This window comes from Mauremys reevesii, linkage group 21 (genome assembly GCF_016161935.1).
Source record: "Mauremys reevesii isolate NIE-2019 linkage group 21, ASM1616193v1, whole genome shotgun sequence".
In the NCBI taxonomy this organism is placed as follows: domain Eukaryota; kingdom Metazoa; phylum Chordata; order Testudines; family Geoemydidae; genus Mauremys; species Mauremys reevesii.
This window is the reverse complement of record NC_052643.1, coordinates 4,224,263-4,250,635: the sequence shown is the minus strand read 5'-3', so window position 1 is coordinate 4,250,635 and position 26,373 is coordinate 4,224,263. Positions and strand designations below refer to the sequence as shown.

The window sequence follows — 26,373 nt, the reverse complement described above, 5'->3', positions numbered from 1 at the left end:
GGCAGTTCTGTGATGAATTAAGCGAAGGACTGCAGCAGTAGGCATGGAGGAATTCGCTTGAATGAGCAATTCAGGAGTTAAATATCCATCTTGCCGTGGGATGGGAGTAGGTTGTACGCCTTTCTCTGTGTGTCCATATCCAGAGCTGTCACTTTCCCTACCGCCAAGCTTCCCTGCATCCTCTGCTCCCCCTGGCACTGATATTCCACTGGTGCACCTGGAAAGCTGTAGCACGTGTAACTTGGTCTTGTTGCCACAACTACTCCTATTGAGCTCAGCTAGGAGGAGACACATGCTCATGCCTCTCACCTGGGGAAGCTGCTGCCAATGAGGATCCTCCCCAGGGGATACTCCTTCCCTTTGACGGTCACTGGAGGGCTGACTTCCAGGTTCCCAAAAGAGTCGAGGCTGGAGACCGTTTCATTATAAGGTTCTCGGGTCACGTAGCCAAAATCAGGGCCCTACCAGGGAACAAGATGACAATGAAATTGAGAGCAGTGAATTGCGTAACTCAGACAAGGTGAGGCCCAGGCCTTAAATGGGTATGCGACACCAGATACATTATACCCTGCTGCGACTGAATCAGATAAAGTCGCAGCCTCATGGGGCTGGTGTTGGTTCTAAAAGCTCTGTCTGGAGTGGCCAAATAAAAAGGCACCATGGTCCAGTGGAGAGTGGTCCAGTGGAATGGGCACAGCATGGCAAGTCAAACCTACATTATTCTATTCCCAGCTCTGCCACCAACTCCCTGTAAGACCTTGGTTGAGCCACTTTGCCGCTAAGTGCCTCAGTTTCCCAATATGTAAAATGAAGGCATTCTCCCCTCACCCTTTGCAAACAACTTGAGGTCTGTGGACGGAAAACCCTACAGAGGCCTACGCTTAGTCTTTTGAATACAAGTTAACAGGGCTGCACATCTGGCTGTGAGGAACAGAACCTGAGTCGGTCCTACAGCCCTCCAAGGAGTCAGAATTCCATCGCAGGGGCACGGAGCTGGACGGAAACCAGATTTTCTGTTTCACCAAAAAAAAGATACTTCAACATTTTCTGCTAAACAAATTTTTGGGGGTCATTTTGTTTTGGGTCAATCAAAACATTTTGATAAAATCCCCAACATTTCATGTTGATTTTGACCTTTAACTTTAAACAAAAATTATAGTAAAAAAACCCCCCAATGAATTTAGTCTTGGAAAGTTCTTTCCAAATGAAAAATCCAAAGGTTCCATTCTGAAAAACACTTCATTCCATTTTTTTTTAATGAAATCTGGTCAAAAATCGATGCATTTTTCAAAGTGTCTCAATTGCTGAAAAATGCATTTTCTGTCCAAAACCCCCAAAGCCTTTCAACACAAACTTTCCGACGAGTTGGTGTTAAATGGAGTGCTGGCACCGCTAGACAGCGTCACGTACCAAGATGCTCTTAAAAGGGAAGTCCTGCAGCTTTCCATCCCTGGGCGAGTCGAAGACCACGGGAAACGTTTTATGGGGAGCCTGCACGTAGCCGAACTCCATCTCGTCCTGTTAGAGGGGACAAAGAGAATGGCAAATAAATGGCCAACCAAGCCAGGCTTGACCCAGAACCTGCAGAATTGACTGCTGTCCATTTGGATGGGCTTTGGACAAGCCCACGTGGGATTGCTGTTGTACCACTGCCGAGCAGCAGCTTAGAGACCAGGCATGTTCTTCGCTTCGTCCCAGTGTGTTCTTGGAACGACCTCTTTGGAGTGTTCGCTCCACTCCTCCAGCTTTGAACCTCGCTGGTTTCATCCAGGGACGCTTGTGATGCAGCAGGATGTGACCGAGCTTTATGACCTGCTCTGCACTGAGTGACTGACAAGGGCACGAAACACCACCCGGCAGCCGTCAACGACTCCACATGCAGCAGAGACGCAGGGCCCGCACATTTGGCTTTCCCGCTCCCGGCGGTCTGACCTGGATCCAGCGGTCGTTCCGGTTCTCCACCTCCGGGCAGACGGTCAGCTTGCAGCGGGCTTTCCTGGCGAGTTCGCTCACGGCTTCCACAAAGTCGGCGTTGTCGCTCACGCTGGGAACGAAACAGGGGAGGAGAGTGAGGCCTAAACTAGGGGACAAACAGACACTCTCCCACCACCCCAAAAAAAAGCCCGTCACTGGGGAGAGCCCAGCAGGCCCAAGTCAAACAGTGGGGAATGGATTGGGTGACCGTTATTTATCCAACAGGGGATTTAGTACGTTAACGAGGCGCTAATCGGCTTGGTGCCTGAGAGTAGCCGAGCCCCTTTCCTGGGTATCAAGAGGGAATTTTTCACCCATCGGTCTCACTGCCACCACTTCAGGGTTTTGGCCCAGGTGTTCTTGCCCTCCCATGGGACAAGGGCGTGTTGATGGAAACGGTTCAGGCTATAACCAAGCGATTCCAGGCACGACGGGACCAGGGACAGCTGTAAGGTCTCCACAATCTGACTTCACGTGCCCAAAGAGGCCCATCCTTATATGGGCTGGGTCCCAAGCAGAGATCTTTGGGGGCGGCTTGCTCTTAAATCCCTGTTAGGCCTTTGGGGCTTGATCCAAAGCCCATCGAACTCAACGGGGCTACGCGCGTGTTTGATGTTACGCGTGTGCTGAAGGGCTGCGTTGGACCGGGGCCAGAGGGCTCAGCACCTTGCAGGATCGAGCCCCTGGGTAGAAAACGACAGTTCGGCCCATTTCCCCATAGCAACTGACCCATCCTGCCCTCACCTGCAGACAAAGACCTCCAGAGGCCTCTGAGTGTTGGGGGTCATTATCCAGGGAGCCATGTGGAAAACCACCGTGTCTGTGAAAATCGGGGTCTCGGGAAGATTCTAGGGGAGGGGAAGAAACAAGAGGTGATTGATGGATCTTAGTCCAACTTCGAAGATCTCTCGGGAGGGGAAGGAGATCCCTGCTTGCATCTGACCTCTGCCATCTCTCTGCTACGTCCTCCCCACAGGGTGTGGAGGGCAGTGATGCCTTTTATCCGTCCCTTTGCTGCTCCCATGCATTTTGGCCCTTTACCCACTGTAATTCAAGCCTCTCACATGGACATTCAGCGCCTCTGCCCAGAAGGAAGGGGAGGCTCAGGCCTGGCTCAAATGGCAGGAGACCTCAATTAAGTTGCTATTCAAAAGCAGTTTCCTCCTGTTAAGTATTTAGCATTAAAATCCTGGGCCCAGCTGGACTTGCCCCTCATCCAGCCAGGACATTTTCACATTCTCCTACCAGTGTTATGGGCCCCAGCATGGGTCAAACCAACGACTTTTGCTGCTAAAGCCTGCTGTCACTTCAGCTAAAGAAGCAACTCCGTTAGCTGGCGGCAGTTGTAGGTAGTTATCCCCTAGTGAACCAGCTACTAGTTGTGGACACAGCACACTCTCTTTGCCAGTGTGTTTCATTAGTACCGAGGAGGTTGTAACAGAGATCTCCATAGCAGCAGGTATGGACCAAGCTGCCCACTGGGAGAGCATACCACTCATTTACCCCGTTGGGCTTTGGAGACCGTGGCTGGTTTTAGGGGCTGTGGGATGTGTTATTCCAACACTGTCCAGTTTCCATCCCCTCTCCCCAAGCTCTCCAGCAGGCCTGTCTAGAAGCAGCTTTCCCTTTGCGTGACCCACCAGAGACATCAATTCTGCAAAGGCTAATCCTGCAGGCTAGCAGCCAGCGGCCTGGCACCAGCTGCAGGACTCCAAAGCTGAACCGTTCCATGACTGAAACACCCAGCTCAGGGGATGGGGACACGAGCCCTTCAGTCCCCATGCCTGGATCTCCTACACCCACGCTGTGCAGTGCTCTGGCCTCCTCCAGTGATGATCATGCCACGGGCAGTGGTTGACATCCTACCGCAGCCATGGCTGAACCTTTGTAGAGATTCAGATTTTAAGATCCAGCAGGCCGAGGCTCAGCCCTTGCTGCTGCTGCGCCATCGAGGGGTGTGGTGGACCGGCAGAACCCCCACTAGAGAAGCCACTCGGCGGCACTTTTGTTCTCTCCAGCCCAGATAGGCGCAGGCCAAGTGAGCGCAGCGGCTGCTTGTACCTCAGCCGGGACATCCAGCAGCGTGACGTGAAAGGAAACAAGCCCTGAGAAGTCAGCGTCCGGGAAGGCCAATCCCTCCACGTAGAAGGTGTCCTCCTCTTGTCCACTGGGACGGTCCACTACGTAGGAGAGCTCATCGGACCCCAGCACGTGCTCGTACTGGTGGAGAACGTCATCGCCTACGAATGTAGAGGAGGATACTGACATGTCGGGGGAAACACACTGAGCACAAGGGAGCGAGCTGAGGTAGTGTGGTTGTTCCCAGCTCCTGGGGATCAAGCTTCCAGACGTGACGGGAAGTGCATTGCTGGACGACTGGACTAGACCTTGTGTAGGGCCTTGTCTACATGGAGAATTAGCCCTAGCAGTGTAGCTGCACCAGTGCAAACCCCTCATGGAGATAGGCGAAGCCATGATTTGCACCAGTGGACCCAATTCCTCGCAGGAGTTAAATCCACCAATGTAAATTGCAGCCTACACTGGTGCAAAGCCATGGATGTAGTGGATCGTGGGAACAGGTCAACAGGGGCATGTGTTGGATCTGGTGGAAATGGGTCTCTTTTTCCAGCTGGGGAAGACACTGGCAGGAGGGCACTTGCATGTTGGGAAGGGTGGGGCTCTGAGTGGCCCGGGAAGGAGGGTGGTGTTGGGGCAGTTGGCAGAGCATCCATTGGAGGCCCCCAGTTGGCAGCTGAATCACCTGCGGCACTTGCCTCAGCTGTGGGGCATCTGGCACAGGACAAAGGCTGGCCTGGCAGCACTGCGGACACCCATAATGGGCAGCAGTGACATTTGATTACACTAGGATGTTGCACTAAAAGGATGTTAAGGTGGCACGGAGGCGTACTCAATAAAAAAGCAGAGAGATGCAACAGTTAAGGTTGACCAGACACCCTTAACTCTGCCCCCTCCTGTATCATTATTGTGATACAGTATAATTACAGCACTGCACTCTGGCCATGAGCCTCCAGCGCTGCTCAGGAGCATCCTGGAGGGCAAAGATTGCCTGTGAGTTCCCCCACTCCAGGGCTAGGCCACTGTTTCTCAAAAAATACCACAGAAAACCCCACCTGTGCAAACATCCAGGCACGAGTTAAAGCACCTGAATGGTCCCACTTGAGTCAATGGAAGCATTCACTCGCTTACAGCCGAGCCTGAGTGTAATAGGGTGGTCTGCCTCTTTAAAGTCTGGGGCCCTGGAACCCCCACCCCCAGCCCTGTTTGAGGATGGAGGGTTTTCCAAACAGGGAGGGGGACGAGCAGACCCAGCTGGGCAGGAGATTCCTTGCCCTGTCCAAGCCTGAGCACTGCTGGGAGGATGCTGGCAGGCCCTGGAGTAGGAGGGAAGACACGGGGAAAAGCCACTGAAGCCTGCTTTGGTTGGGGGAATAGCTTTGTTTTGATATGCTGGGAGGTTTGTGCCTGAAGAATAAAACTGTGCCCTGCAGGAAGGGCCGGGCCAGCTTTGGGGCCTGTCGTTGGTCCTCCCTGAGCTGGGGAGGCAGGCAAGCAGCAGGCCGTGTGTGGAAGTGTTTGCGAGACGGGGGCAAAAGTGTGGAGGTAAATGGACGTGGATGCAGAGGGTGGCCTTCCTGAGGGCAACTTCAGAACTCGATCCTGCTCCCCTTGAAGTCAGTAGCAAAGCTCCCACATGCTTCACAGGGTGCAGGGGCAGGTCCGTGGATGGATTCAATATTCCAGCCAATTTTTACTAACACCCTCTTCCGCTTGCTTGTAGCAGGCTGTTGAAGTGCTACCGCTCTCCAGAGTAGGTTATCAGGTCATGCAAGACTGCAGCGTAACGCGGTGGCACACAGGCAGAGGGAATTCTAGACACTCCGCATGTCTCGGCCCGGAGCTGCAATTCCAAGCCCGCAGCAGCCAGATACTCACCCCGAGCATGGAAAACTCCCACTTTGTCTGCATCGGACACGGAAACGTGAAGAACCAACTTGTGGTCGTCAAAGATTGCATCGGGGCCTTGAGTTCTCAAGATCATACATGACATGTCCCGAAGGTCTGAGGATAAGAGGAGACCAAAAGAGAAAAGAGTGGGGCTTATTAAAGCGGCTGCTTTCAGATTTGGATCATCACATCTCTGGAACCTAACTGCCTATCAGCCTAGCCCCACCGGTGTCACTGGATCTAGGCCAACGTACACCCGCTGAGGATCTGGTCCACAGTGTATGTAATCCCCCTATAGAAACTCTACCCCTCAGGTAATGCTAGGTCTGATAGGATCCTTGTATATATACACCAACTGTATCAAGAAGGGATGGGGAAATCACTTCTTCTGGGCTGGTGCTAAAGGAGGAAATTGCAGCTCATTCTGAAGCTATGAGGTTAGAGCACTGGAACACGGGACCCCTGTGCTTTGCCCATCCCATCGGTTTCCGTTGTGTTCCTTTTTTCAGGTGTGGGTTAGGGAAGGCTGTAAGCTCTATTGTCAAGCCAGGTGTCTCTTGTTTAGCGTTGGAGACACAGAGGTGACCCTCCAAAAATCAAAACTAGAAGTGGTTGGGTACCCAAGAGAGAAGAGAGATGCCCCCTTGGCTATTCCGTTCAACAGGGTTATTTTCAAGAGACTTGCGCCTTAAGCTTAGTAGTATCACAATGTAAAATAACCCCCCCTGGATATCTTGGACATGGTCTTCCATAAGCGGCACCCAACATCTAGGCTGCCCTAGAAGGTAGACCAGCTATGGGTTGAAAATTGGCCTAAGCTGGAGCTGTCTTACTACACGACCAGTAGCCCGTCAGTCACATGGCTCAGTTAGAGGGTTACACTTCTAACACAACCACTTTGCAAACATTTTTGCAGTTCTTATGATATCACTGAGATACCTTGGATGTGCCTGGAGTTCATGGATGTGGGCCATGAAAATCCAGGCCTATCTCTGATGAGTGGAGCCCATGAACACTCCTTGGGCTAGTGTCCAGTGTTCATACCCTCACTACTCCCTTTTATATAGATGTAGTTTCTTCTTAGGACTCAGCTAACATCTTGCATTCTGGCCTGACCTGGCTGGAATTTCAGACATTCTGCATCATCGGATTAACGCCCATTCCCAAAGCAGTGATCCATTCCCTGCCAGTACCTGCGTACGATCGCACACAGAAATCCATGTTGTCCATATCCGAGGACTTTGGGTCGTCCCTATCACAGTTCACTAGCAGGATAGCTCCTTGCCCATCTGGGCCCCATGTCCACTCTCTCTGCAGAGGCAACACAGACAGGCTTGGTACGGAAATGAGGAACAAGACCAGAGAGCTGGAACCCAATTCTTTTCACTACTACAGTAATAAAAGCTGAGAGGACAGGCATGTGACATAGCTACTTCCTGTTGCACTAGCTCCTATGGAAACCTCCCAGCTGTTCTCCATGTTACCCAGTCCCAACTTAAATTTCTGAGATATCAACAAAGTTTGTGTCAATCATTGAGAAACATTTTGGTTACTACTTTTACTATAATTAGCTTAAATTTCTACATGAAACCCAGAAAACTAATATTTTCCATCTTGGAAATGTCAAAACCAAATGTTAACAAATCTCCAAACTTTTCTGACTTTTTTCCCAAGGCAAAAAAATTGTCAAAACTGACCTTTTCCTGTGAAAAATTTCTGTTTTAATAAACTGACATTTTCCAATAACAACAAATTTACCTAGGGCCTGTCTATACAGGGACACTCAGGAAAATGAATCCAAATTAACTAAAGATATGAATTTTAAATCAATTAGTTAAATGCATTAAACCCCTTTGTAGAAGCTCTTATTCATAATTCAATTTTGTTTAATTTACTTCCAAAGTGAATTAATAAATTTAATTAAGGCCACTTTAATTCTGAACAAGCGTGTTCACACAGAGGTTTAATGTCATTTAACTAATCCACTTAAACTTCACACCTTTAATTAATTCAGATTAATTTTCCTGAGCGTCCCCATGTAGACAAACCCCTAAATAACACTGTTGTAGCTTCTTTAATGCTCCCTGCAGGTCACCAGCTGGTGCTCTAGGCTGCAGCACACTGTACTAGATAAACCATGATCCATAGCATGTCTCCTGTACACTTGATACTTTGCTGGGGAGCTCTGAGGTGTTCAGCTCAGAATTTACTCAGCCTACTGGTCTCCGTTATTGGGTACAAAGATGAATCATACTTACCTTATCTGCTGTTTTCCTCTTCACCGCCCCACTGCGAGTTGTATCAGCATCCAGGGAGATGTCTGCAGCGGCCCAAGAGAAGGAGAGAACCCATCAGGCTGGAAGGCACTGAGAACCAATGAACTGGACTTGACCATGTTCTCGCCAGGCTTGGGATCTTCAGTACCAAAAGCAGAGGTAGCGGGGGATCCTTCGGTGGGTATGTGCCATTATAGGCTTCTTTAAAAGCGGGCAACCCCCATAGCCACAGGGCAGAACAAGGCCTGGACTGAACACAGCTCAATGGGGAGAGATGTGAGCTACAAGGGAACTGGTGTCCGTTAAAGCATGGGGCTCAGATCAGCTAGCCTGTCCCTACGAGCAGGGCTGCTTGAACATTTTCCATCAAAACTGTCTTTGACTAAATGAACATATTCACGAAAGCATTTGCTTTCCACAGAACATTTTGATTTTTTTTTGTTGAAAAACAGAACACCCAAAACCTGAAATATTTCCAATCTGTGGGAATGTTGCCATGGTGCCTTATGGGAGTTGTAGTCCAAGTGCCTCTTATCCCCATTATCCCATGTGGTCCAGGCTCCTGGCTGGACTGCATCTCCCAGGATGCACCATTGCCAGCGACAGCCATAATGCACCAGCCCCCTACCCAAGGGGGAGACAGTGGTGCTTCCTGGGAGATGTAGTTTAAACAGAGATCCTACCCTAGAGAGGAGAATGAGAGCATGAGGCACCCAAACTATAACTCCCATGAGTCACTGTTGCAGCATTTCCAAATGGAAATATTTTGGCTTTTGAATTTCCACTGAAAAATTTAAATTTCTGTGCCCCACTTCCACCCTCCCCCACACACATTTTTGCCAGAGTACCCAGAAACCAGCATAAAAAATGTGTCCTCCCACCCAAGGGAGTGGCACTTTGGGGCTGAGTTTATTGAACAGATGGATTCTTAGGTTCTACTTACCAACACAGGTAAGGTAGAGCATGGCTCTGTGCATAGGAGGCCCCCCATCCTGCCCATAGTATGAAATCCTAACCTGCAAAGACACTACAATCAGCACTACCACTTTCAGGACACTGTCACCTGTAGCGAAGCTAAGAGTAAAACAGATACAGCCTGGGGACAGAACGCTGCCACGGATGAGGCCAGAGTGTGAGTCTTGCACGTGGTCTTCCACTTTCTATGCTGAGAGCAACTGGGAGGGCAGTGCAGATGACTCCTTCATTAACATTCATTATTTTAAGACAGAGAGGATGGTCATGTGGCTTGGGACCTGGGCCGGGACTCAGCAGGTCTGGGCTCAATTCGTGGCATCTGTGAAATGAGGATTATACTTCCTTCATCCCACTGCCTGTCTTCTCCATTTAGACCAGTGGTTTTCAACCTGTGGTCTGCAGACCCTTGGGGGTCAGCAAACTATGTCTAAGATTTCCAAAGGGGTCCTCACCGCCATTCAAAATTTTTGAGGGGTCTGCAAATGGAAAAAAATCTTGAAACCCACTAATTTAGGCAGCTCTTGTGGGCAGGGACAGTCTCTCACTGTGTTCATACAGCACCTTTCACAAGGCGACCTGTCGGAGCTACTGTAATACAAGACTAATCTGCATTAGTATTTGTATTGCTCCCTCATGGAAATGCACAACAGGATAATGAGGCTAAATAATAAACACCCCAAAGCAGCAGGTCCAGGCTGCTGAAATGAAGCGGTTTTACAAGTGGGCTGTTCTCTCGGTCAGTGAGGTGACAACAGTCCCGTATGGGAATGCATCACCCAGGGATTCATGGGATACCCCGCTCAATCTAACACCCAGGACGTGGGCACCCTTAGCGAGCAGACGTCTCACCAGCCAAGGCACAGTGTCTGCTGACCAACTTCAAACATACTCTTGCCTGGTCCAAGACCTGAGTAACAGCTCTTTGCTCCTGTGCTAGTGGAAGTTTGACATTGTGTTTTCTAAGGGTGCGTCTCCCTCTCCACGACAAACTCACCTTGTTATCATTGACAGCATCGCTTGGTGCCTTCATAGTCACCACCACCTCCACCCCGACATCCAGGGGCCATCTGGGCACGCATGTCGGTACCTTGGCAACCTGAGGGTTGTGGACAATATAGACGTCAACACCAGGGGTGCCACGGACATCGAACGACGTGGCGTCCTTCGGGGCTGATCTGAGGCAGAGGATGACATTCGGTTACCGGCGCAGCTGGAAATCCCGTCCGCTCCCGATGTCAGCTCCGTAAAGATGCTACGGAGCCAGACAACTACACTGTGGTCATGTGACCGCTCCTGTTCTAAGGCGAGGGAATTCCACAGTAAAGGCAAAGCCTGTGGGTGCAGTAAGCGGCACCCACGGAAGCTTCTGCTGTAAACTGCAGGAGTCCGTACCCCATGATGGAGGAGACGTGCTGAGCAGATTTTATTCAGTATTTTGGTGTGGGCAGGTACAGCTGAGATCTGGTGTCAAAAGCTGCACAAAAGAAACTGATTCCAGCAGCAGTTCTCAACCGGGGGTACACGTACCCTTGGGAGTATGTGGAGATCTTCCAGGGGTACAACTCACCTAGATATTTGCCTAGTTTTACAACAGGCTACATAAAAAGCACAAGTGAAGTCAATGCAAACTAAAATTTCATACTGTGACTTATATATCGAGCCGTATAAACCATACACAGAAATGTAAGTACAATATTTATATTCCAATTGATATATTTTATAATTATATGGTTAAAAATGAGACAATAAGCAACTCTTTGGTATTTTGATGTCGGATTTTGTCAGCAAGTAGTTTTTAAGTGAAGTGAAACTTGTGGGGGCGCAAGACAAATCCGACTCTGGAAAGGCTGAGAGCCACTGGTTTACAGTGCACAAGTCGTCTTACTGGTCCTACAAACCCCAGGGACTATGCTACATATCTATGAGCACCATTAACTGTGTACACATATTCACTCGTGTACTATTTCTCCAATTTAGATCAAGTTTTTGACCCACAATTGGGGGGCGGGGGGAGTGGGTGGTAGGGATCAGCAAGTTCATTTACACCCAAAGAAAAATACTGAGAGACTTTACCAATCATCTCAGTGACAGACATGGCAATTTCCTGCAATAGTCTTGGGAAACCTCACTGAATTAAGTTTGTGTGTTTGGGGTCCATTGTATTAAATGTATTTTTACATGTGGTTTATGTATTCTTGTGGGTTGGGATTGTACGTAGCCTCTGCCTAGGGGGCAGAGGGGGCTTGAACCCTGGGAAGTGTTATGAACTTCAGAGGACTGTAATGAACAATGTGCCAGACAAGAATGGGCTTTGGGGACAAATAGTGTCAAGTGGTTTGCCTGGGGAATCTCTACAGGGAGTTGAATGCAAATTCCCACCTCTGGTTATACAAAAACCCAGCCTTTGGAAGTTGTGTCCTGAGAAGGAGATCACTGTCTGGTGATTGCCTGTTCCTGGAATCTCAAGGTCAAAGGCCCAAGCGGTAGAAAGGAAAGATTAACGCTATGTCTGCACTGCGTCATTCACAGCAGCGCCAGCTTCACCAATGTCACGCTTCTGGTGAAGATGCTCTAAGCCGGCGGGAGAGAGCTCTTCCATTGGCTTAGTAACTCCTGCCTTCACGAGAGGCGGTAGCTATGTCTGCGGGAGAAGCTCTCCAACTGCCATGGCGCTGTCTACACGGACGCTTAGTCGGTGTAACTTGCAGCACTCAGGAGCATCGATTATTCACACCCCTGAGCGCTGTAAGTTGCACCAAAGTGCTTTGTAGTGTGGACGTAGCCTGAGCTATTCATGGTGGTGTTAATGCTTAGCCAAGGCTGTTATGTAACCACACCATGTGGTGGAGTTTGAAGGATTGCCTCCTACCAGAGCCCCTGCCAGAGTTGGGGGTGATTTCTGGTAGGCTTATTAGCACATGTGCAGGATCTTTATTATTTTAATATGTTTTCTCTGTAATGCTTTTACCTTAAGAATGAAGGTGCTTGCTTAGGAAGGACTGTGTGGTAACTTGACACTGCTGGCAGTTAGAAGGCTATGAACAATGTAAGAGAAAGCAAAGCACAGACGCTGGCCCATTTAAGCAACCTGGCTTGCTGGGGATATCACAGTATAGGCAGAGAATTCTGCAGCCTGGAAAAAACCCGAATCAGGAGGAAGAGAGACACTGGTCTCTGCCCAAGAAAGATGACGGCTGAGGAGCCAGGAGTGGGTGCCCTTGAGAGACCTCAGAGGGGGAACAGAGGTGCAGTTGCCCTAACTTGTGACAAGTTTGTTCCCCATTTCTCTGGGTACAGTTGTGGCAGCTTGTAGGAATAGACGTTGGTAATACCACACTGGAGAGTGGTAATAAATCTGCCTATAAACCCAATGCCTTCCCTTGTGGTTGGAATTAGCAATGCTTTCTTATGCTCTGTAAATGCCTTATTCCATGGGGTGGTTTCCTGAGCAAGGTTAGAGGACTGCAGGTGTGCAAGGGTGTGTATAGGAATACATGGATCTTTATCAATCTAAGGGATTTCTATGGCTAACATTGCCGTAGTATCTGAGCGTCTCAGAATTTAATGTACAGATGTGGAACTGAGGCACAGAGAGATGAAGGGTCTCGGAGACGCTGAGGCTTAGGGAGACTAAAAAGTACCTAAGTGACTTAGGAGCCTAAGTCTCATTAAAAATCACCAGGGCCTAGGAGGAAAGCTGGGAGAAATCTCTCTGACAAATAGTTATTTGAGGAAAAATTAAGATTTGGTCAACTGGAAAGTATTGACAAAATTTGACATGACCAGCTTGAGCCATTCACAAAATGGCCCGACGAGGAGGAGGTAGCGGTGGTAGATGACTGCTCAGCGGTCTTAGCTCAGCAGTGAGGGCCCTCACCTAGGATGTGGGAGACCCACGTTCGAAATCCCTGCTCTGGAACAAGCCTGGAATTAACTTTTTCAATTCAAGGAAAAATCTGAAACATTTCAGATGCAGTTTGACTCAAACCATTTTTTTCAGAACTGCCAACGCACCGAAAATCAGTTATTTGCCTAGTTCTGCATCAGAGTCTAAGTGACTTAGGCACTTTTTAAATGATCCCCTAAGTGACTTGCCCATGATTACACAGGAAGTCTGTGGCAGAGAAAGGAATTGAACCTGGGACCATAAAAAGCTTGCTGCATCTTTCACAGGTCTATATCATAGAATTGGAAGGGACCTCGAAAGGTCATCTAGTCCAGTCCCCTGCACTCATGGCAGGACTAAGTATTATCTAAATAATCCCTGACAGGTGTTTGTCCAACCTGCTCTTAAAAATCTCCAGTGATGGAGATTCCACAACCTGCCTAGGTAATTTATTCCAGTGGTTAACTACCCTGGCAGGAAGTTTTTCCTAATGTCCAACCTAAACCTCCCTTGCTGCAATTTAAGCCCATTGCTTCTTGTCCTATCCCCAGAGGTTAACAAGAACAATTTTTCTCCCTCCTCCTTGTAACAATCTTCTATGCACTTGAAAACTGTTACCATGTCCCCTCTCAGTCTTCTCTTCTCCAGACTAAACAAACCCAATTTTTTTCAATCTTCCCTCCTAGGTCATGTTTTCTAGACCTTTAATCATTTTTGTTGCTCTTCTCTGGACTTTCTCCAATTTGTCCACATCTTTCCTGAAATATGATGCCCAGAACTGGACACAATACTCCAGCTGAGGCCTAATCAGCACAAAGTAGAGTGAAAGAATCGCTTCTCGTGTCTTGCTTACAACACTCCTGCTAATACATCCCAGAAGGACGTTTGCTTTTTTTGCAGCGGTGTTATTCAAGCAGTGAAATTCAATAGTGAAAAGTGCAAGGTCATGCATTTAGGGATTAATAATAAGAATTTTAGTTATAAATTGGGGACACATCAGTTGGAAGTAACAGAGGAGGAGAAGGACCTCGGAGTATTGGTTGCTCACAGGATGACTATGAGCCGCCAATGTGATATGGCCGTTAAAAAAGCTAATGCAGTTTTAGGATGCATCAGGCGAGGTATTTCCAGCAAAGATAAGGAGGTGTTAGTACCGTTATATAAGGCACTGGTGAGACCTCATCTGGAATACTGTGTGCAGTTCTGGTCTCCCATGTTTAAGAAGGATGAATTCAAACTGGAACAGGTTCAGAGACGGGCTACTACGATGATCCGAGGAATGGAAAACCTGTCTTATGAAAGGAGACTCAAAGAGCTTGGCTTGTTTAGCCTAACCAAAAGAAGGTTAAGGGGGGATATGCTTGCTCTTCATAAATATATCAGAGGGATTAATATTAGGGAGGGAGAGGAATTATTTAAGCTTAGTACCAATGTGACAGAAGAACAAATGGGTATAAACTGGACACTAGGTAGTTTAGACTTGAAATTAGACGAACCATTAGAGGAGTGAAGTTCTGGAACAGCCCTCCAAGGGGAGTAGTGGGGGCAAAAGACATATCTGGCTTTAAGACTAAGCTTGATAATTTTATGGAAGGGATGGTATGATGGGATAGCCTAACTCTGGCAATTAATTTTGGCAACTGATCTTTGATTATCAGCAGGTAAGTATGCCCAGTGGTCTGTGATGGGATGTTAGATGGGTTGGGATCTGAGTTACTACAGAGAATTCTTTCCTGGGTGCTGGCTGGTGAGTCTTGCCCACATGCTCAGGGTTTAACTGATCGCCATATTTGGGGTCAGGAAGGAATTTTCCTCCAGGGCAGATTGGCAGAGGCCCTGGAGGTTTTTCGCCTTCCTCTGCAGCATGGGGCACGGGTCACTTGCTGGAGGATTCTCTGCAGCTTGAGGTCTTCAAACCACAATTTGAAGACTTCAATAATTCAGACATAGGTTAGGGGTTTGTTATAGAAGTGGGTGGGTGAGATTCTGTGACCTGCTTTGTGCAGGAGGTCAGACTAGATGATCATAATGGTCCCTTCTGACCTTAAAGTCTCTGAGTCACACTGTTGACTCATATTTAGCTTGTGATCCACTATGACACCCCACATCCCTTTCTGCTGTGTTGCTTCCCAGGCAGTCATTTCCCCTTGTGTATGTTTGCAACTGATGTTTCCTTCCTAAGTGGAGTACTTTGTGTTTGTCCTTAGTGAACTTCATCCTATTTACTTCAGAGCATTTCTCCAGATCATTTTGAATTTTAATCCTATCCTCCAAAGCACTTGCAACCCCTCCCAGCTTGGTATCATCCGCAAACTTTATAAATGTACTCTCTATGCCATTATCTAAATCACTGATGAAAATATTAAACAGAACTGGACCCAGAACCGATCCCTGCGGGACCCCACTCGTTATGCCCTTCCAGCATGACTGTGAACCACTGATAACTACGGTACTCTCTCAGAATGATTTTCCAACCAGTTATGCACCCACCTTATAGTAGCGCCATCTAAGTTGTATTTTCCTAGTTTGTTTATGAGAAGGTCATGGGAAACAGTCAAGATATACCACATCTACCACCTCCCCCCATCCACAAGGCTTGTTACCCTGTCAAAGAAAGCTACTAGGTTGGGTGTGACACAATTTCTTCTTGACAAACCCATGCTGACTATTATTTGTCACCTTATTATCTTCTAGGTGTTTGCAAATTGATTGCTTAATTATTTGCTCCATTATCTTTCTGGGTACTGAAGTTAAGCTGCCTGGTCTGTAATTCCCCGGGTTGTCCTTATTACCCTTTTTATAGACTGGCACTATATTTGCCCTTTTCCAGTCCTCTGGAGTCTCTCCTGTCTTCCATGGCTTTTCAAAGATCATCACTAATGGCTCAGATATCTCCTCAGTCAGCTCCTCGAGTATTCTAGGGTGTATTTCATCAGGCCCTGGTGACTTGAAGACACGCCATAAAGCAGAGCACTTCTGGTTGACTGGAGACAATTGAGTCCATGAGGAAACGGACAACTATGCATTCAATTCAATCATTCAGATGCATGTTTTCAACTCCCTTCCTAACCCCAGAATGGCCCCTTGGAGCCATCAGTGGCAGAGGACACCTGTCACAATTGGGAGCCCTAACTTGTCATTCAGAATCCACCTTTCCTGTTAACTCCCATGAGTCACAGTCTTAGGACGGTCTCTGTGCTTAGGGTGAGGATCCTTCCTGTGGCAGCCATGCAAACCTCTTCGAGAGAAAACATTCGTCACACCTGGCCAGAAGTTGACCCAGGAAGCAAGCTGTTGCCAAACAGGTGGAGTTAAGATTTCCTGCTAATCAATAGAGCAGAGAGAACAAGCTTATTCCAGCCCTCTTCCACGGATGGAGGAACCTGCCTGCTTGGCAGCACAAGCCGGGGCCTGCCAGCAAGCAGGCAGTGCAGGGTCAGGAAGGAGACAGGCATTCCAAAGGCACAGTTCTCCCAGCACGTCCTCCTCACATCAGCAGAAAGTGCTGCCCTGCCCCGGTCATTGGCAGGAGGTGACAATGACCAGTAGCGCTACCTGGTTCCCAGCAAACAAGGGGTTAAATGCTACTCAGTTTTCCCCTTGTCTGGCGCAGAGTGCGGGGCATGCCTTGGAAGGTTGGAATCCGTTCCCAAAGCTCGTAGGCCTGAGCCGAGTCCCAGCTGTTTCCTTCACTTCTTATTAATTGTGTTACCATGGCCCCTAGGAGCCCCAGGCATGGACCGGGACCCCATTGCGCCTGGTGCTGGACAAATCCAGAATAAATAGACGGTCACTGCCCCAAGGGGGGCTTGGATACAGACAGGGGAGTACAAGGAAACGCCAGGACACGGGTCAGCACGTTGGCAGTGGTCCCAGCACAGCAGCGGCCCAACCATTGTCCAGCCAGCAAAGGAAAATCTGGCTGCCTCCTTGTTAAAAGGATTAGCCCTTGAGGAAAAGCCTGGTTGAGCCCAGCTGCTTTTTCCTGCCAATTCATGCTGCTCGATTAGCGAGGACGACTGGTTCTGTGGTTGAGGCTCATGACAGACTCGTGTCAGCCCAGCTGACCGGGAGACAGGTTCCATTGCACCGCGGGACCAGCCAAGCGTTAGTCACCAAACACCGAACAAATGAGATCACATTGCAAAACTGCGTGGCCAGTACGTTGCTGCCTAGGTAGATACGGATTAGCAAAGCTTTCCCCACCTTGCAGCACCAGCCCCAGCGACTGGGTATTAACTGTTACTCAGAGACTCACAATGGGCTGGGGCACAACGATGATTCAAGACAGGAGAGCCGAGATGTGAGGCAGGCCTGGCAGGGATTTAGTCAGGTCTGGCAGGCAAGGAATGCAGCTACCAACCTCAGCCCCTACCTGTGGGTGTTTTCCAGGAAGTTTCCCGCTCTTTTTTGGGACATGATGCTTCTAGCAAAGGCGCCATAGCTGGCAGTGTTGCCAACCCCAAGTGCTTAAAAATTCATGAATCAGCCCCCAAAAACTCATAAAAATCACAAGAGAGAAAAAAATGCACCGGGCATTCTTAATCTTTGATATCTGGTTTCTGAGCCGTTTTCCTTTCCGCGTTTTCTGAATGAACCGTTTTGCCATTTTTGTTTTGAAATAAACCAGGTCCTTTTGAATTGTTTTGCAATTCATTTTGTTTTGGATTTGTTTTCAAAGAAGCCGGGTCCTTTCCAATTGCCATTTTCTAATCGAAGCGGCGCTTCAAAACAAAATGGCATTTCGAAATGTTTCCTTCTACCCGAACAAAGTCTTTTTTGGGTTGTTTTGTTTCAGCAAGAAAAAACAAACCAAGAAAAGAATTCTGTTTCGGTCTGAAACGCAAAGCACTTGCATTTGGGATGTTTCAGTTGAGTCACTTTACAGAAAAGCCAGTGATTCACCCAGCTCTAATTGGGTGCATTCCACATTGCCTGGTGCTTGATTTCTTCACTTTGACAATCCTGCCATATGCCAGTCACACCCAGAACCGCCCCCTGTGCCCCCCTCCTCCAGGCCTGGTGGTGGCAACCCACCAAGCAGCGTTACACAACAGTGACGCTCCCCTCCCTTCCTCTGATCCCAAGGACAGCCTGAGCTCTAAATTTACGGGATGAATCAGTGACACTCCAGGCCATTCTCTGAGCCATCTACAGGGCCGCCCGGAGGATTCAGGGGGCCTGGGGCAAAGCAACTTCAGGGGCCCCTTCCGTTAAAAAAAAAAGTTGCAATACTATATTCTCGTGGGGGCCCCTGTGGGGCCCGGGGCAAATTGCCCCCCTCCCTCCCGGGCGGCCCTGGCCATCTATAAAACTATTAGCCCATGTACTTCCCTGTGAGGTAGCACAGAGAAAAGGAAATGGCAGCAGAGAGATCACTTGATCATTACCTGTTAGGTTCACGCCCTCTGGGGCACCTGGCATTGGCCAGTGTCGGTGGACAGGATACTGGGCTAAATGGACCTTTGGTCTGACCCAGTACGGCCATTCTTATGTTCTTATGAAACCAAGAGCAACTCAAACCCTTTGTCCTCTCTTCCTCTAACACGGACGAGGCTCCCTTCTGCATTTAACTCCAAATAGCTGCCTGAAGGGAATTGGCATCTGCAGCATGTACAGAGTGACCAGACAGCACGTGTGAAAAATCGGGACAGTGGGTGGGGGGGTACTAGGAACCTATATAAGAAAAAGACCCCAAAATCCCTATAAAGTCAGGACATTTGGTCACGCGAAGTTTGTAGCACAGAGAGCTTTGAGGAAGCCATGGGGTCCTGAGCAACTGGACAGGCTGTGGAGGAGCTGTTGTATTTATTTAGATGGACTATATGGGCCAAAGGTGGTGTTATCATCCAGTCGCTGTCCAACATTAAGCAGTGTTAAACCAGGTTCGGGGTTTGGTATACAGAGACCTCGGTCTGCTTAGTACCACGGCAAACACACCATTAGAAACCCTTTTAGCCCTTTATTAAGGATACAGGAAAAGAACAGTTAAAGCATCCAAAATGTACTGTATTAAATAAATCTTTCTGTTTAACAACATCCCTTGTTCCCTTTCCTTGAGCTGGAAGGCGTTTTTAGAAGAAAACCCCCTTGTTGGACAGTCTCTCCGCTAATATCAGAGATGATCATCACTGTCCTTTGGGGCAAGAGAGAAGTTAGCTGAGAGGGGCTGGAGGTGCTGCTGTTGTTAAAGTCTGATCCTGTTTCATCCCAGGTGGTGGTTGGAATTCAGCTGGAGCTGGTGGAGGTAGCCATGTCATCTGGGTCCAGAGGTGAAGGTAAGCTGGTGCGCCGTACCGGGGTGGCCCGGCTTCCCCTGGCGGCAATTTAAAGGACCTGGGGCTCCCAGCAGCGGCTGGAGCCCAGAGCCCTTTAAATTGCCACCAGAGCTCTGCTGCCGGAGCCCTGGGGAAGCTCCCGCTACAGCCCCGACCCTTAAAATAGCTACCAGAGACCCGCCACCCAGGGCTCCGGCAGCAGCGCTCCGGGGACGATTTAAAGGGTCCAGGGTGGTAGCAGCACCATCCGAGCCCCCGGCTGCCACTCTCAAGGTCAGGCTGACAAAGGCACAGGGGTCTCAGGAGATGGTGGGGGAGGCAGCCATGATGGTGCAGCTTGCTCCAGTAGCCAGTTTCTCGCCCAAAGTCTCTTTTCTGAAGGTCTCACAAAGGGAGCGGTGGGCGGAGTGGCCCATCCCGTCATTATCTGGTCCACCCTGTAGGCCTCGTATCCAACCCACCACATTTGGTTCACTGATTTTTGGTTCCACACTTTTCTTGTTTACCAGACATGGTCCTAACACAGTCCTAGAGCTATAGCAATCGACCTTTTCATTTGGACCAATCCAGTCTGTCTCCCTTTCCCCATCCCCAACTGTCGTTGGAGGTGATTGTGACATCTTACGACCTCACAATGACTTCTGACAGTTGAGCTCGCAGTGAGGGTAAATTGGCAGGCCCTGTCACCACAACAGAACCAGGGAGCTGCTGCCGCCAGAACCGGGATGGAAATAGAGACGGGGCAAGTAGCTCTAGTGTTCAAGATTATGGCACTATGTTCAAGATTAGGCTTTAATTTGGGGGCCTGAGAGACAGGTGAGCCTGCAGAGGTTGTGGGGAGAAGACCTGAGAGAGGTTGAGTAGGAAGAAGCCCAGAGAAGTAGCCGCAACGTGTAGGTCTGAGCAGACCGGGGCTACTGGTTATAGGATCCCCAGGCTGGAACCTGCATTTCCCTACCAGCCACTGGGATGGTGACACAGGCTGAACAAGGGGACAAAGGATGACTGGAACCCCTGAGCGTACGGCGTGCAAGGACCACTGGGCCCAGAATTGCGGCCGGAGATCTGATATAACACTGAATGGTGGGACTTTGTTACTCCAGAAATTATGACATGGCTGGAGGACCCAGTCGTGGGAAGAGGCGGACCACCAGAGAGGCCGTCAGCAGGGGACACTAGATGTGGAGAGCCACTATGCCACACCTGGCCCCGTAGAGGCCCTCTAGCGGTGAGTCTCAACTGCGCCCACTAGGGGCTACTGTAATATACATGATGACCATGATGAAGGTCAGGGACTGGCCTGTGGCCCAGCACGACTGGCTGCAGGATGAGAATGGAGAAGGAAAGCAGGAGCTGATCGGTTCCCAGAGCAGATGCAGCACAGGCAGCAACGGGGTGAACTTCCCGTACACTGCCAACATGCATCAGCCCTGTGCTGGGGAGACCCTTCCCAAGGGCAAGAGGAGATGGAGTTCAGTGACCATGGGCCATTCAATCCCTGGCCCGTCTACTGAGAAAGCTAACAAGGGTGCCCGTGTTGGCAGACACCTGCCTCCTATGAACTGTGCTCAATTCAAATAGGCCACCAAACAGACATTAGATGTGTAATGGTCCCCTCCCTCCCCAAAAGGGGGTCTGTGGAGACTGAACCCCACAGCTTTAGATCCAAGACATTGGTCTCTGCCACGTCAGCTAAAGGAGTAACTCCACTGTGTGGTAGCAGTAGAAGGCTTTTATCTCTATGGATCAGGCACTGGAGGAAGACAACACACTTAGCCAGCATGCTACCCATACTAACAACTTCTAATCCTCTTTGACTGGATTTGAAACAGTGACAGTTAAGCTGTCTGGAGTGGCTCCAGGCAGCATGAGTGCCAACTCAGGGCAGACTGTTGAGCAGGGCACACAGCACAAATTGGCTACGAGTTCTATACTTAGGTTTCACCAATCAAGTGTGAGCTCCTCAGGCATTACAACAGCCTTAACTTAAGAGTCACAGACTGTCCCCTTGGGGACTCCGATCTATCTTGCTACCCAGGTAAACCTACCTTTGTGATACATGGTCACTTACACCAAAAATCACAACAATATTCAGGTTACTCCCAGTCCCAAAGAACCGATCATTTACTCCAAGTCAATTGCACCTTAGATCCTACTCCAGGGGTCGGCAACCTTTCAGAAGTGCTGTGCCAAGTCTTCATTTATTCACTCTAATTTAAGGTTTCGCGTGCCAGTAATACATTTTAACATTTTTAGAAGGTCTCTTTCTATACGTCTATGAGAGATTATATATATATATATATATATATATATATACACACACACACACACACACATACACACACAATATATATAAACTATTGTTGTATGTAAAGTAAATAAGGTTTTTTAAATGTTTAAGAAGCTTCATTTAAAATTAAATTAAAATGCAGAGCCCCTCGGACTGGTGGCCAGGACCTGGGCAGTGTGAGTGCCACTGAAAGTCAGCTCGTGCGCTGCCTTCGGCACGCGTGCCATAGGTTGCCTACCCCTGTTCTACTCCAAAGACAACACTTGTAGCCAATCCTATAATAAACTATGTGAAGATTGATTAACTAAGAAAAAGAAATGAGTTCTTTAACCTTGTAAATATGATAAACATACACATACCAATGAGTTCCAGCCTTAGGGTTCAAAAGAGGATGGAAGCTGCTGTAATATGCAAGCTCTATAAGTCCTCTAAGGCTAACCCAGGCCAAGCACCGGGGATCCCTTGCTTATGCTTAGAAATCTTTGCCCCTCAGAGTCCAAGCATTATAAAGACCCAGTTTCTTCCTGCCAGGGGTTTTTATTCCCTTCCCCCAGCATTCAAACTGATGGGACAATTACTCATGCACTTTCATGGGTGGGGAGCGAGCAATCCACAAGGTTTTTTGTCCTCCGATGTCTCACAATGGTTTGTGTGGTGTCGATGGGCCTTCTTTTGTTAGGCAGGATGCCTCGTGGGGCAAACTGGTATATCACACTTGGTAATGCTCCTCTCCTAACTGTGGGGGTTTCCAGTTTCAGAACAAACACTTAACTATTACCTTATAACTAAGCTACATTTTAGTAATGGGTATTTTTAGTAAAAGTCACGGACAGGTCACGGGCAATAAACAAAAATTCATGGCCCCTGACCTGTCTGTGACTTTTACTAAAAACACCAGTGAATAAAACTTGGGGAGGGTGTCCTGGCTGCTTGGGGGGGTGAAGGGGGGGCGCGGGCAGCGGCGGGCGGTGGTTGTGGCATGAGACGGGGTGAGGGGGGCTCCCTGGAAGCAGCGACATCCCCCTCACGCAGCTGCTAGGCGGAGGGGTGGCCAGGCAGCTCTGCGTGCTGCCTCTGCGTGCAGGCACCTCTCCCACAGCTCCCATTGGCTGCAGTTCCCAGCCAATGGGAGCTGCAAAGCCAGCACTCTGGGTGGAGGCAGCCCACAGAGCTGCCTGGTCATGCCTCCGCCTAGCAGCTGAGTGAGGGTGATGTGTCTGCTTCTGGGGAGCCCCCCAGCTAAGCACCATCCAGAGCCCACCTCATCCCGTCCAGTGCCCCAACCCCCTGTCCCCTCCCACAGCCAAACTCTGGTGCTGGGGGAGAGGGGCAAGACTGCTCCAGCAGTTGCCGGTGCTCCTGGCGCAGGGGCTGGCTGAGCTGAGCAGAAGTCACAGAGATCACGGAAAGTCACGGAGTCCGTGACCTCGGGGACAAACTCGCAGCCTTACTTATAACATGGGCTAGGGATATGATAAGTGAGATTAATGCAGGCAGCAACTTACAAGCACTTCATAAAGTCTAAACACTAAACACATTTATCACTCTAACGCCTGGTTTAACCACACTAGCACAGGTGAGGCAGACTGGTTACCAGCTGTGCATTTCTCAGTGTTCAGGTGAGGCCTCAGGTCCCTGACCTGAGCTGCCACCTGGTCTGCCAGTGACAGAGAGATGCACAGCTCTGTATCCCATCCCGGCAAGAAGTTGCATCAGACAGACACTCAGTTATTTAATGTCTGGCTTCCTGCCAGGCAGCTGGTGTTGAATAATAGCTTCCAGAGGCTTTTTATTCCCCTCTGGGTGAGGTCTGGGATAACTCAGGTCACCTGCTCCCTGATAATGAAGAGTCCCACCTGAAGATAAGTGTGATACACCATAACCTTTTCTGTTTCCCCCTGGGAGAGAAACACAACTGCAGACGGGCCTTGCACAGGGAAGCCTGGCGTTCAGCTGCAGTTGCAACTACAAATGTTCAGACTTCCAGGGAAGAAGAGGGAGGGACATTACGGGATAACAGATAAAGACAGGTGGGTCTGTCTATCGGGAGGCAATCCTGGAGCTCTGCGCTCTGATCTCACCCCACCTTCAATTCCAATGTATTCACTGCAGCTTTACCTGATTTCCTACAGCCCTGGGTATCAGACCAGGAATAATTCCCCCTTCCTTCCCGACCCCATAATACAAATCATAAAAGATGGCGCTGCGGATTCGGGTCATTTATTAAGTATTTGTATTACAGTAGCATGCAGAGGCCCCAGTCTGGGATCGGGGCCCCCACTGTGCTAGGGGCTGTACATACACATAAGAAGAGAGAGCCCCTACCCTAAAGATCTTACACGCACAATCTAAGGTGATGGTAAAGAGTTCCCTGGAAGAAGCTGCTTCCCCTATCTGAGCTGCAGAGTTTCCATTCTAATGCCTGACTTTGCCACTGGTCTGCTTCACAGGGCTGCCCCGGGGGGGGGGGGGGTGTGGAAGTGGGGCAATTTGCCCCAGGCTCCATGGGGGCGCCCATGAGAATACAGTATTCTATAATATTGCAACTTTTTTTTTATGGAAGGGGCCCCCGAAATTGCTTTGCCCCCGGCCCCCTGATTCCTCCGGGCGGCCCTGCTGCTCCACAGCTCTGAGCAAGTCACTTAACCAGGCTGCCTCTGAACTTTCTCCTCTTCCCTTAATGTCAGTAAATTAACCCCGTGAACTTCCTCCCTCCAGACAAGGTAGGGTGCTGGGGTGAGGAAGCCTCATTACATCCCAGAAAGCTGGAGCAAAATCTCCCCTCCCTCGATCTCGGCCTCTGCGCCACTGCCACGATGGGTATGAAAAGCCAAGCACTGCCAGCGGAGAGCTGGGCATCGAAAAGAATGTCAGAGTGCTGCAGCCAAGCCGTTCATCCCTAACAATAATGCCTGCACAAACACTGCGTGTGCAGAGCATATCAAACAGAGCCCCAGCTGGGCTAGATCAGCATGGCTCTGCTGCCTTCAGGGGCGCCGGGCCACTTTGCACCAGGGAGGACAAACATGCATCTGGAGCCCAGTAGAAACTGCCACTTCCCTTATCTGTTTTATAGTTCCCAGGCTATGTGGCTGGTGGCACCCAGTGTATCCTTTTCAGTTTACAACAACATATTTCTAGCTGAGTTCATTCCGAGTTACTTTTAGCATCACTTTCCCCCCTACCTTCCCCAGCCCAGGGAACAGTATCCATTTAAAGCAGACACCAGTAAAGATCCACATGATCAAAATGATCAGAGAACCGCCAGCTATTAAAGCTCACATTTCTTACCCATGTATGTCAATGGAGATTTCTGTGCCCAGCACATAGACAGTGCTAGTTTGCTGCTGCAAGGACAGCCGTATGGTTCTTTGCTGGGACATGTTTGTACCCTTCTCTCAGCTGCAAGCTTTCTTGTGCTGCTCTGTTTACAGTGGATGAGCCAGCATGATCAGATTAAAAGGCATGGGCCAAGTGTCCCACCCCTCCTCTCTCCACTATGGGCTGTGATTAGCTGGAGATAGATGTAATCCCACCTCCAGGATCTCTGCTTGGTGATTGGAGGGGCAGACTGTGAAAGCAGAACTCTGCTTGCTGTGATCAGCTGTTTAGAGGTCAGCAGGAGGTGAAAGAATGGGAGGAAAGAGAGACAGGTTATCTTGGGGAAACACAAATTATCTAAGGTACTGCTGATCTCCAGGCCTGGGAGCAGATCAGCATCCTCTCTGGTGCCTGCGTGTCCGTGTACTGTAGGGTTCTTTTACATACCTGCACACCAAGGAAGCAGAAACTGCAGATGTAAGAAGAGCCAGCGTCTTAAAATATTTAGCATGACCCTGAAACAAACTTGATCGCTCACCACCATGGAGCGCACTGGAGGGGGCATGGAGCGCACTGGAGGGGGCACGTGTCTATGATCTTTCCTATAAAGCTGTAACAACAATAACTCTCAGCGGTCATCTAGTGCTTTACATCTTCTACTAAGCCCCAATACTCCTGGGAGGTAGTTGTCCCTATTTTACAGATGGAGAAACTGAGGCACAGAGAGGCTTGGGCCTACATTTTCACTAATTTTGGGTGCCCAGTCTGAGCCACTTGATTTCGAGAGTGCAGGGCCTATGCTCAATCCATTAGGCTGCCCACTGTTCCTCATCGCTCAGGCACCTGAGCTTTCAGATTAAGGCCAGCGTGGCTTGGTTTTTCTTGCCTTGTCTTAATTAAAATTGTAAATTCTTCAGGATAGGGAACATATCTCCCTGCATTTGTAAAGCACCAAGTTTTGTGTGTGTGTGTGTGCGCGCTACAATAATGTCTTACCTATGGGGCACTGGTGTTTGGGGGAGCAAAGCATAGGGCTGAATTTGTACCGAACTAAAAGAGAACCTCAGATTCCAAAGTCTTTGGTTTACACTTTTATTGTTGGGAAAAGACCTTGTCCCAAGCCATTGCCTCACAAACAAACCCCAGCAGTGATTAATTATGGCTAGCAGCTCACGGGCTGGCCTTAACGATGCTTTCAAGGTTAAAGCAGTAGCATCATGAGAGTTTAGCACACTGCTCAAAACAGAAGGGCCTGGCACAGCATTCTGTAGCGACTGCATTTAGGGTGAAGTTTTCAAAGGCACCAAAGTGTTTTAGGCTCCTGAGTGCCCAAGACAATTTTGAAAATAGGGCCTAAGTCTCATTGTGGGTTAATGGGACCTGGGCTAGTGCAGGGAGGCAAACTTT

General features: G+C 49.2%; 2 protein-coding genes across 3 annotated transcripts in view; one reads left to right on the top strand and one right to left on the bottom strand.

Moving 5' to 3' along the window:
- Positions 1-25,124, bottom strand: part of LOC120387626 (protein-arginine deiminase type-3-like) — a 34,623-nt gene extending 9,499 nt beyond the window's left edge. Inside the window, exons 1-11 of one of the 2 annotated variants that reach the window (XM_039508558.1) lie at positions 24,937-25,124; positions 10,186-10,366; positions 9,160-9,232; positions 8,199-8,260; positions 7,134-7,251; positions 5,929-6,054; positions 4,036-4,214; positions 2,719-2,822; positions 1,933-2,044; positions 1,411-1,518; positions 310-461 (exon numbers count right to left, since the gene is read on the bottom strand). In XM_039508558.1, the coding sequence (XP_039364492.1) occupies positions 310-461; positions 1,411-1,518; positions 1,933-2,044; positions 2,719-2,822; positions 4,036-4,214; positions 5,929-6,054; positions 7,134-7,251; positions 8,199-8,260; positions 9,160-9,232; positions 10,186-10,366; positions 24,937-25,028 (1,307 nt within the window). In that variant the 5' untranslated portion in view covers positions 25,029-25,124. The remainder of the gene's footprint in view (positions 1-309; positions 462-1,410; positions 1,519-1,932; positions 2,045-2,718; positions 2,823-4,035; positions 4,215-5,928; positions 6,055-7,133; positions 7,252-8,198; positions 8,261-9,159; positions 9,233-10,185; positions 10,367-24,936) is intronic. The other variant, XM_039508557.1, reaches the window with a different exon arrangement.
- LOC120387624 (protein-arginine deiminase type-2-like) overlaps positions 19,996-26,373 on the top strand; it is a 175,345-nt gene continuing 168,967 nt past the window's right edge. The window contains exon 1 of the mRNA XM_039508549.1: positions 19,996-20,583. The gene's annotated coding sequence lies outside the window, so the exon portion shown is untranslated. The remainder of the gene's footprint in view (positions 20,584-26,373) is intronic.